The sequence below is a fragment of the Anomaloglossus baeobatrachus genome, assembly GCF_048569485.1.
Source record: "Anomaloglossus baeobatrachus isolate aAnoBae1 chromosome 2 unlocalized genomic scaffold, aAnoBae1.hap1 SUPER_2_unloc_1, whole genome shotgun sequence".
In the NCBI taxonomy this organism is placed as follows: domain Eukaryota; kingdom Metazoa; phylum Chordata; class Amphibia; order Anura; family Aromobatidae; genus Anomaloglossus; species Anomaloglossus baeobatrachus.
In genome coordinates, this window is record NW_027441779.1 from 1723109 (window position 1) to 1735624 (window position 12516).

The following is a 12516-nucleotide window of genomic DNA, read 5'->3' on the forward strand; positions in this document are numbered from 1 at the left end:
CTCTCTCTTTCTCTCTGTGGGCTGGTTGCTGATGAAGGCTGTTCTACTTACCCATCTGAACTCCCCCTTAGCCTGAGATGGTTGGGGTTGGTCAGATCGGTGGGCTGGAGTGGGACTGTGCCATGTGGCATATTATGTATCCATGGAAGTCTCTCTCATTCTCTATGAGGGCCAGATGGTAGAAGGGCAGACTAACCAAAAATGTATTTGGCCATTTGGAGCAGTCAGAAAATCGGTGAGCTGATTATTTCCAGTCAATCATCGGGCAGGATATTTCCAGGCAGTCAGCAGCCATGTTACTCCTGACCTATCAATGTGGCCATTTTTTTCTTCTAATCACCGGCGGTGTCTCTGCACGCTGGTTTTATGCCCCTCTTTCTCCACCCCTTCCTCCTTACGGTGCATCAGTTTGTAGATGGTGTGGGACACAAAAGCACTTTGGCGTCTTCCTCCTTGTAGCATAGGAGGCTGCCATTGGGAACAGATTCCAGCAATGTGAATGTGATAGGCTGTTGGCTACTGGAGGCTGAGACTTAACACTAAGAGTTTTGTGTCACGGTTTAATGGCCTAGTTGTCAAATCATTAATGGACTTGCTACATAATTTTATTCTGGCTGCAAGCAACAACCACTACCGGGAGATAACGGCAAACATAAATATGCAGCCAGTATAGATTCCCATATTAACTATATACATCTGTATGTGTTGAGCTCCCCCTGGTGGTGCCTGCAGGTACCCATTATGAATGTTTCACAAAATTTTTAAAAAAGCAATGCAGAGCCCCAACCCAACATAGAGCCCTGAGCAGGGACATATTATGCCTGCAAAATTTGACAACAAAAACAACAAAAAACACAACGACAAAAAAACACAAACCAAAAACAAACCCTTAGGCCATGTGCCCACGGGAGCTTTATGCTGCGGAGTTTGCCGCGGAAAACCTGCGGATTTATCTGGATTTTCCAGATAAATCCGCAGGTTCTAGCATGTACAGGCACTCCCCATGTTACCCTATGGGACATGGGGAGTGTCTGTGTCCACGCTGCGGAAAGTGCGGCTGCGGAATCTCCTGCGGAGATCCCTCAGCCTCACCTAACTGCATGTCAATTATTCATGCGGATTTACTTGCGGAGATCCCGGCCCTCCGCTATGGAGATAGAGGCCGGGACGTCCGCAGGTAAATCGCGTGAAACTCCGCATGTTTCCCGCAGCTATTCCGCTGGAAACTCGCAACTAAAAATAGCTGCGGATGCCGGCGGGCAGCTGCGGGAAACATGCGGCCGTACCTGCAAATATATCCGCAGGTACGAGCGTCCCGTGGGCACATGGCCTTGGAAGGTCCCAGAAATTAATACAAAAAAACATGACTATAAGCAAATAATACATAAAATGTCCAGTGATTTATTGATTTGTCATGGAGATATGAGTGATTAACCTATAAAGTATTATACAAGAAATATGAAAGAAATAGATTAAAGTATAAAACTTTGTCTTTGTGAGACGCTGACATTAAATCTGACATTCAAAATGTCACCGAGAGCCCATGGGCTGCTCCAGACATAGTGTGAGATTTGTCATTATATGAAAAGCTACATCTGCAGACAGCTCGACCTCCACAGAAAAGGCGTCTAATGGGCATGAGTGGATAAAGCCAGGCTGGACGTCTACGGCAGATGAATGTCGCGGCATTACCGGCGGATCGCTCCACGGCCTATGTAGATGATGGATGGCATTACTGAAAAACACTGTAATCTATCCTCAGAAATCATCAGATCTCGTATAATCTCGTCAGAGAAAAAAAGGGAGAGAATTACTCTTTGCTCTGAAAATTTCATACAAATTGGAATTAGAGGTAATCTCAAAAGTAGGATAACGATCATCAGAGGAAAATACAGCAAAGCAAGAGGACTGAGAAGTAATACAAAATATAGCATTAAAATGGGGGAAAACAGAGTGCAGGTAGACAGATAGACAAAGTGGCGTTAAAAACGTATTCCCACCCAGTGGACTTTTTCACTTAAACACAAATTGAAATTTATATAATTAGGATTTTATGTGATATACTAACACTAAGTAGCAGGTATTTGTGAAGTGTAAATTAAATTATACACGGTTTTCTAGATATTTGAAAAATATAAATCTGAAAATTGTGATGTGCATTTCTGTTTAGCCTTTCTTGAGTACCGTAGTTATTTTGCAGGACCACCTTTTGCTGCAATAAGTCTTGAGAAATGTCTCTACCAGCTTTGCACATCTAGAGGCTAATATTTTTGCCCATTCTTCGTTGCTAAATAGCTCTAGCTCAGTAAGATTGGATGGAAACTGTTAACAGTCTCGTCACAGATTCTTAATGGGATTTAGGTCTTGACTTTGACTGTGTCATTCACACACTTGAATATGCTTTGATCTAAACCATCCCATTGTAGCTTTGGGGGTACATCTAGGGTCATTGACCTGCTGGGAGGTTAACCTACACTCCAGTCTCAACACTTTTGCAGGCTCTAACAGGATTTCTTCCAGGACTGCCCTGTATTTAGCTCCATACATCTTTCCAACAACTCTGATCAGCTTCCCTGCCCCTGCTGAAGAAAAGTCTCCCCACAGCATGATGCTGCCACAGTCATGTGTGATGGTGGGGATGGTGTTTTCATGCTAATATGCAGTGTTAGTTTTCCATTATTTTCCATTTTGCATTTGTATGAGTTCAACATTGGCCTTATCGGACCAGAGCACCTTTTTCAACATGCTGTGTCCCCTACATGGCATGTGTAAGAAGGTGCTCTGTTCAGATGAGACTATTACTTTTGGTCTAAATAAAAAAATGTTATGTGTAATGGAAAACTAATACTGCACATTATCCTGAAAACACCATCTCCACAGTCACACGTGGTGGTAGCAGCATCATTCTGTGGAGAGGCTTTTCTTCAGCAGGGGCAGGGAAGCTGGTTAGAGTTAATGGGGACATGGATGGTGCTAAATACAGGGTAATCCTGGAAGAATGCCTTTTAGAGGCTACAAAAGACATGAGCTTGGACCCCAGGTTAACTTTCTAGCAGGACAACGACCCTAAAGCCCGCTTTACACGCTTCAATATATCTCACAATCCGTCGTTGGGGTCAAGTTGTAAGTGACGCACATCCGGCATCGTTCGTGACGTATTTGCGTGTGACACCTACGTGCGATCAAGATTGAACGCAAATACGGTGATCGCATACACGTCGTTTATTCCTCATACATTGGACGTTTCGTTGTACGAACCTAGTCAATTGAAACGTGTGACATCCCTCATACGATTTTGATGTCTGAGGCTATGTGCGCAGGTGTGCGCTCTGCACCGCAGCTTATAAAAGGTCCGCTTCAGAGCGCAGCTGAAAAGCTGCGTTCTAAAGCGCCTCACAATGTCTGTCATTCACTAATCTCTGTCAGTCGGTCACTATCTCTGGCCCTCTCTTTCTGTCCATGTCAGTCTATCCCTCTTACCCCCTTCTCTCATACTCACCGATCCCCGGCGCTGCACGGCATTCACACTGCTCCGGCGGCTTTTACTATTTTGAAAAAGCCAGCCGCTCATTAAACAATCTCGTATTCCCTGCTTTCCCCGCCCACCGGCGCCTATGATTGGTTGCAGTGAGACACGCCCCCACGCTGAGTGACCGATGTCTCACTGCACCCAATCACAGCAGCCGGTGGGTGTGTCTATACTGTGCAGTGAAATAAATAATTAAATAATTGAAAAAAACGGCGTGCGGTCCCCCCCAATTTTAAAACCAGTCAGATAAAGCCATACGGCTGAAGGCTGGTATTCTCAGGATGGGGAGCTCCACGTTATGGGGAGCCCCCCAGCCTAACAATATCAGCCAGCAGCCGCCCAGAATTGCCGCATACACCTCCGCTCCTGTCAGCTCCACGCAGCTAATGAAGGGAATAGCGCGATCAGCTGAGCTGTCACTGAGGTTACCCGCGGCCACCGCTGGATCCAGTGTCAGCGGGTAACCTCAGTGACCGCTCAGCTACTCACCTCAGTTGCTGTGTGGAGCTGACAGGAGCGGCGGTGTCTTCTGCAGCTCCAGTCACCTCCATGCAGCAGAGCTGGATGCGACGCCGGACCATCCTGGATTACGCCGGACATGGAGGGCTTTTTCGGGCTTATTAAAGTGGTGAACCAGGGTATATGTTTGTGTTTTTTTATTTCTAATAAAGGATTTTTCAGGTGTGTGTGTGTTTATTTACTGTCACTTACAGATTAATCATGGAAAGTATCTCGTGGAGACGCCTGACATGATTAATCTAGGAGTTATTGGCAGCTATGGGCTGCCAATAACTCCTTATTACCCCGCCAACGCACCAGGGCAAATCGGGAAGAGCCGGGTACAGTCCCAGAACTGTCGCATCTAATGTATGCGGCAATTCTGGGCAGCTGCTGACTGATATTGTTAGGCTGGGGGGCTCCCCATAACGTGGAGCTCCCCATCCTCAGAATACCAGCCTTCAGCTGTATGGCTTTATCTGGCTGGTTTTAAAATTGGGGGGGACCGCTCGCCGTTTTTTTTAATTATTTAATTATTTATTTCACTACACAGTATAGACACGCCCACTCGCTGCTGTGATTGGGTGCAGTGAGACACCTGTCACTCAGCGTGGGGGCGTGTCTCACTGCAACCAATCATAGGCGCCGGTGGGTGGGGAAAGCAGGGAATACGAGATTGTTTAATGACCGGCCGGCTTTTTCAAAATAGTAAAAGCCGCCGGAGCAGTGTGAATGCCGTGCAGCACCGCGCCGGAGATCGGGGATCGGTGAGTATATGAGAGAGGGCTGCTCAATTAAGTTACTCAGGAGTTTAGCGGTCACCGGTGAGTCCTTCACGGGTGACCGTTAATCAGGATGCGACACAGACAGAGCCGCAGCATGACAATGAAGTCGGGTGAAGTTCACCCGAGTTCATTCTGATCGTGTGGCTGTGTCTGTTGCCATTAAGCTCTGCTACATGGCTGTCTGTGTCTGCTGTCAGCGGCCATGTAGCAGAGCTGAATGGCAGATGACATAGTAAAAACACATCCCTACACATTACACACGCTTGGCAAGTCAATAAATTAAAAAAAAAAAAGGGTGCCCAATGCATACGTCACAGAACACATGATCTAAAGGCTCGCACACAAAATTGATCAATTTAACATAGACTACTAACGCATGTGTGACAGCAAATAAACGACCTACGTGCGATCTCATTAGATCACATATGCGATCTGGGCGTGTCACATCGCAAACGTGATTGCACAACAAATTGCAACGTGTAAAGCTGGCTTTAGCCATACTGCCAAAGCCACAATGAATAGTTTAGATCAGTGTTCCCCAACTGCAGATCTCAGGAGCCACCAACAGTGCATATTTTCAGGATTTCCTTAGTATTGCCAGGATTTGGAATCATCACCTGTGATTAAATTAGCACCTGTGCAATAGTAAGGAAATCCTGACAACATGCACTGTTGGTAACTTTTGAGTTCTGGAGTTGAGGAACACTGCTTTTGATCAAAGAATATTCCTGTGTGTAAATGACCCCTATCACAGTCCAGATGGAAATCCCATTGAGAATCTATGAAAAGACTTGAAAATTGCTTGTTCACAGACGTCCAATCTCGCTGAGCTAGAGCCATTTTTGAAAAGAATGGGCAAAAATTACAGCCTCTAGTTGTGAAAAGCTGGTAGAGACATCCTTAAAAGACTTGCAGCAGTAATTACAGCAAAAGGTGGTCCCAAAAAGTATTGACTTGGGGGGGCTGAATATAAATGCACATCACAATATCCAAATTTCTGGTTTTAAAATATTTAGAAAACCCCGTATCATTTCCTTTACTCTTCTTGAATACTTGTTACTTAGTGTTAGTATATCAGATAAAATCCCAATAAAAGACATCTAAGTTTGTGTGTGTAACGTGAAAAGAAATGTGGAAAATTTCACAGGGTATGAATACTATATCAAAGAGCAGTAGATAGATAGATATGGCTCCAACATCCTAATCATTGATTTCAGGATTTCCATTGATTGCCATCGCCCCTGGTGTATAACATCCAGCCCCCCCCCCCACACACACACACCTTGTCGTCTGCCTTTACTAACTTGTGACAGAATGGGTAGTGGTGCGGAGCTCACCGATACCAGCGTGGTCCTGAAATAGGAACCACCGGTGTAACAAGTCATGACACTTCTTCCCTCAAGAGAAGAAGCCATGTAGAGTTTTGAAAAACGTATTAGTAAGATACATTTTATGATATAGGACGATATATCATGTGGGAATGACTGAATGAGGTCTCACGGTTTTCATAAGTGTTATGGAGAGGATTCTCTGACTTTCTCCTGCTCGCTTACCATCTATCATCCTTCTTCTGACTCTTAATACATTTAATCAGGCCTTACCGTGCTTCTGCTTGACACCATTTCACTGATCCTGGTGTCTTCATACTCTAAATTAACCGTGATCTGACCCCTCTCGTCTCCCCCACCTTGGAAGCGACCTGCAGTAATCAGCTTATCCGCTCTTTCCGCATGGCTGTATTCTTTTGATGGAAATTATTTTTAAGGAAAAAGTCATCACTCGGACAGGATTATTATCTAATCTAATTATAGTGGAATCATTTCCAAAATGTATTCATGGAGCGGCCCGAGACTGGGCAACCTCTGCCCATAAACCCGCTCAACAGTATTACAAACACCTATATTCTGCATTAGTGATTGAACCCACAGTTTCTTTCTAATCTCTTTTTCATATTGTCTGACTGTAATTTCTTTGTATTTTCTGTAGCTCTGCAGTCAAGGGGACCAAATGAAACCTGTAGTCTGGAGATGGGCCACTGACATACTCTGCGAGCTGTGTAGAGATCATGGTGCAGGGAGGGGGGAGGAGGCGAGGGGAGCTGTGACCATGATATATTCTAAAGGCCCCGTTACACATAGCGATGCCGTTAGCGAGATAGCTGGAACATCCCAGGTTTTGTGACGCAACAGCAACCTCACTGGCGATCTCGCTATGTGCGACACATAGCAGCGACCGGTCCCCCGCTGTGATATCGCAGATTGGACCTGAACATCCTGGTTCATTTTCTGATCGTTCGTGTCCTGCTGGGCAGCATGCATCGCTGTGTTTGACGACATAACAACGACGAGAAACCTCGTTGGCACGCCTGGGTGGAAACACTACGCCTCTATTGAGGTCTGAGTCATCAGAATAGTTGGTGACAGAGTCCCAACGACCGCCGAGGTCGTTGTACGGATCGCCTTATAGTTGCTGTGTCGTTAATTAGATCTACCTGTTTGCCAGCTCACTCGCCACCAGGTAGCGACGTACCAGCGATCCTGACCAGGTCGTATTGTTGTTAGGATCGCTGGAATGTAGCTACGTGTAACGGGACCCTAAAAGGTGGATCCTTTGCTATCTTTATATAGGTGATATCTTTCATTGTAATCCTGCCTGTGATGACAATGAATCTGCGGAGACATGATCTCTACAGAACAAAAAGTTTAAGGCTATACTGAGGCTCCATGTGGAAACGGCAAGATTTCCTTTTCTAGATACAGATACTTGAAGGTCCATGTGCATTGGTTAGGAGAGGAGAGCATTCACAGTGGCTGACACAATAAGGCGTAAATGAGCATTTCTGTGCAGTCATGAACAGCACAGCATGAATGTACAAAGTAACTCTGCTACAGCTGTAGGTCGATCATAGAAAAATGGAATAAAAACTTACTGAAGTTCTTTTCTACAACACAATTATTTTAAGGCTTATAGATGTCATAGATGAGGAAAGAGTCTTCCGGCACAAGGTCATAATTAAATTGTTGGGTGAATTTGGTGAGGAAGGGTCCAGGACCTCAACCTCTTCGGGATGAACTAGAACGGAGATTGTGAGCTCGGCCTCTCCTCAGCACTAGTGTCTGACCTCACAAATTCTATTCAGGACGATGGGGTAAAAATCTTGTAGTAATCCTTCCCAGAAGCGTGGGACCCGTTATAGCTGCAAAGTGAGATGCAACGCCATATTAATGCCTATGGATGTATTGTGTTTCTCCAAAAATAAAGACACTGTCTTATATTATTTTTTGCCCTGAAAAATGCCCTAAGGCTTATTTTTGGGGAAACACGGGATGGGGTAAGTTTACCCCTAAAAAATGGAAGACACCCCCTAGGAGAATCATACTTACTAGTGATGAGCGAGTATGCTTGTTACTACTCGGTACTCGCACGAGTATCAATGTACTCGGGCTACTCGGCGGGGACCGAGTAATCTCGCGATACTCGTGCTGTACTCGTGGTCTTCATGTTGGCGCTCTTTTTACAGCCATCCCTTATGCAGGGATTGGCTGGCAGACCACTGCAATGCCACAGCCCTGTTGTGGAATTGCAGTGATTGGCCAGCCCGCACAGCGTGACCGTGCCTTTAGCCCGACACTTCCCCGCTCGGCTACGGCCCCTCCCGCACTCCACTCCGCGTGTATATATATATGCACGCTTACACACACACGCACGTTTTTTTTTTTAATTTACAGTTTTATGGTTTCTACATGCTGCCGGGGGTCATTTCAGAATAATACTCGGGTCTCCCATAGGATAACATTGGGCTCGGTGCTCGGGCCGAGTACACGAGTATTTTGAGATGCTCGGCCCGAGCCTCGAGCTCCCGAGCATTTTAGTACTCGCTCATCACTAATACTTACCAGACACCGGACCCCTGCGTCGCTCGCAGATCCTCCTGCGATCCACAGCGTGCACCCCCAACAGGTCCTTGTGTGCTACACAGTGGTACTCCCCTGCTTCCGGCCGGTACACACACACACACACACACACACGTCAGATCGCAGGAATATCATATATATACACAAACACACAGAACCATCCGGTGATACTGTGCTGATTCCGGCCAGCAGCACTGTGGAACATGAGGACCTTCGATGGAACACATGGAGGACCTGTGGTGGAACACAGGTCCTCGATGCGTTCCACTGCATCCCAGATACCCGAAGCAGTATGGTATCATTCGGGGAGTGTGTGTGTATGCATTCCACCGCAGGTCCTTTGTGTGTTCAACAGCGTCCCGTTCGAGGGTCTAGTGAGTAAGATTGCAAGGTCTTCTGTCTTCTTTCTTTTGGGCGTGTCTGCTTTCTTTAATGAAGAGGCCTGCTGGATTCTTTAACTATTTTAGCTGCATGGACATTTCATTATTGAATCATAACTAGGGCTTATTTTCGAGGTAGGGCTTATATTTAAGCTTTACTCTGAGAAGACAGAAAATTCCTACTAGGGCTTATGTTTAGGGTAGGGTTTATTTTCGACGAAACACGGTAGGACAGGAGGGCAGAAAAGCCACATGTGCTAATGAAGCCCACACTTTATCTACTAATGGAGTGCTGGCTCTCTATATTTTTATATATCGGATGGATTATGGGATTAGTAGTCCAGGAGGTTTGCACCATTAGTTTGTTTCCATTTACTGTATTTTTTTTGCTGCTTCAATTACTGGATAGACAGATAGATAGGAGTATATAAAGACATTAAATACGTGTGCACTGTACAGACATAACCTATATGATAGAAATACACTTGCACACACAGATATGACATGGGAGCAGCATATTCGTTCTTCACGCACTTGGAGACATTCCGTCAATGTTCGAGAAGCTTTTCATTCACTCTTGGGATGGAAAAAAAATTTCACTGAAATGATTTTCGCTCCCGGCATAATTAATGTGATAAAAATGAGAGCATGCTGTGCATATTTATTAATGCTGTGCATAAATTACAACGCTAGGCGCATAAGTAGATGTAGCAGATCTATTCCCCGACCTCCTGGTATTCAGATCATGAAATACCAGCACACCAAGGAAAAGACGTCCCCCCGGACGGCACATGGAAAGGTCACTTTTAGACTGTCTTCTACTATCATGTGGGAGATCCTGGGACAATGTTCCTGCTCAGTATTCGTGGTTATTGAGCCACCTGGGCCACAGGACCTTGAAGTCGGGTAATATAGAACAGCAAATAAATAAATGTTAGCGTAGAGCACCCTAATAATCTGAAAAATAGCTGGGTGCACCGGGCCATGAAGCAACCTGCCAAACTGAATGACAGCATCTGGGATTGGTATCTCAACTTTCTAGCTCACATACGGTCTGTATTCTTGGTGGACTTGGGTACCCAGAGACTTAATTTTAGGATCCTTAGTGGAGAGAAGTGTTAAGGTTAAAACTACAGATCTGAGTGTAACAGTAGACAAAGCGTTAAGGTTTCATCTTCCCGCTTCAGTCTTCCACTCATTGTAGTGATATGTGGGATAGAAAGGAACATGTCGGAATCACTTTATGGCAGCAGAAGTCCCTAGGATCAGCAGAGCGGTTCGGGAGAGTTCAGTCTGCTTTTTCAGATAAAAGATGAGGGAGTCTATGCAGGGAATATCTCATGTGCTCCACAGTTGTAATGCTGCTTAGCTTAGAAATAGTCATGGCTTTAGAGACTTTGGATCGTGGATTGAATGGTTTTATTAAAGGGGTAATCTGTACTTGATATCAATGGGGTTTGATGCCACCACGGCTCCAGATATTGTGTGCCCGTGACCGGTATCATGCACCTATGCTACTCATTCTGCTTGTTTCCATATAGGAGGAGCATGTGGCCGGTGATGCCACATGTACAGGTATCTGCTGACTCACTGCACAAGCGCGACGTATCAAAAGCACCAGACTTACGCACACTTTGCGTCCCCAACCCTGTGCACCATCGATGTGTAGGTAATTAGAGTCTAATTACCCCTTTAAGCAATGTTGAACTGAAATTGGCTACATAATGCATCATAACCTTAGACTACGCAAGCATGGAGTAGTACATTTTTTCTCAAATGAAGTCACAGAGTCTTTGGTTGTCAATTTGAAGAAAGGTGATGACAATTACGTAAAAGATACCAGCCCACTTGTGCCAAACTGAGAAAAGTGTCACCATCACCAGCCTAATCCCTACAGGCTTGAGCCAAGCACAACCGTTCAAAGCATCGGAGAAGCTGCTGAGGTTTCATTAATAGGGTATCTGGAAATACGAGACTATGGGTTCCTACAGGCCTAGCTCAACTCAAAGGAGAGATTTGTGCATATTAACTGGGATTGATGGGAACAGGGAAGGAGCAAAGAACTGAATGGGAGAACAAGGAAAGTTTAGATGAGTGGAGATCAAAATAATTGTACATTGGTCACACATTATGTTTCTGTCACATTAAATTTTACACAAACGTCGTCAACTGTCATGGCGGCATTGGGCTCAGTTCAGATTGCAGATTCTGACACTCCACCCAATGGTTTCTCTGGTGTCTGGGATCAACACAAGCAGACTCAGGCGTCGACGTGATGTGTGCCGATTTAAAGGCAGGCAAGCAAGAGTTAATCTCTGCTGGTATGCAAGCTCCTTTGGTCACATGTTGTGGGGAGACCTATCATATATGCCCCCCTCCTATTTATGCTGGTTGAAACCTCACACTCATTCCAGCTATAGTTTATTGTAAGTTGGTCTGTGAGGTGTGGTGTCACAGACTTCGTGGTGAAAGTTGTTCTCAATGCTTGGTGCGGTTGTGTAGTTTACCCCCTGTTATTTTGTAGCTGCCTTCCTGATCTCATTTTTCCTCCTGAACCTCTTATTCTCTTTACCTTTTTGTGTGCGTGCGGTGTGACAGAGTTTTGGCTTTCTCTGGTCTGTCTTTATCTGTGAGGTTTCATCACACTCCTGAGGACAGGGATATCATAGGGTCCCTTAAGCTTGAGGGACAAGTTTCGAGCCTCAGTTTCTCACTATACCATAGTCATTGTGTTGGTTTCCTGGATGCGATTTTTGTAGAGTGGGTTTCAGCTCTTTATTTGGGGCCCCAAACTTACTTGGTATACCATTCAATCACCAACTGGACCATACATGACTTCTTCAAGAGGTACATAACTACTTCTGTTCCAGAGTCAAATCTAACCCGCCAACACTAGATTCATTCTGGAAGCAGGTTGTGACTTTGTGTCATCAGTTCAGTGTAGCACCTCCACCCTCCATGTGTGCACTGCCTCAGATGATGATAGTTGACATTGTGGACCCTACAAATAGGGTCATGGTGGACACTACTGACTGATGAGAGATTAATAAGACTCGCGAGCTACTTACTGATCGTCGAACATCCTTCATAGACAGGTCTATAAGCTTCTTATTCATGGACCATTCCTCATCTGATTCCAGAATTGCTTTCTGTACCAAAAACAGAAACCTTGGTCATCAATGTGGAATGCATTGACTTAAAAGAAAATGGCAAAAACAAACTCCCAAAGTGTTCAGAACAAAGCTTTGTACCCCCTACTTTCGATGTTACAGCATGGTTTCTACATTTTAGCAGCTTATGGCTATGATTGTCACCATTAGACATGTTAACCGAATCAGGAGTTTATTAGCAGCTCCTTCGAAGGTGGGGAAAAAAAACCCAAAAAACTAAAAACCGCTAAAAAGTTAATA

At 45.1% G+C, this 12516-nt stretch overlaps 1 protein-coding gene across 1 annotated transcript in view; it reads right to left on the bottom strand.

Annotated features, from left to right (window-relative positions):
• The window catches only part of CWF19L2 (CWF19 like cell cycle control factor 2), a 195843-nt gene that overhangs the window by 17887 nt on the left and 165440 nt on the right, over positions 1–12516 (bottom strand). The window contains exon 16 of the mRNA XM_075331313.1: positions 12175–12255. Coding sequence (XP_075187428.1) covers positions 12175–12255 — 81 coding nt within the window. The remainder of the gene's footprint in view (positions 1–12174; positions 12256–12516) is intronic.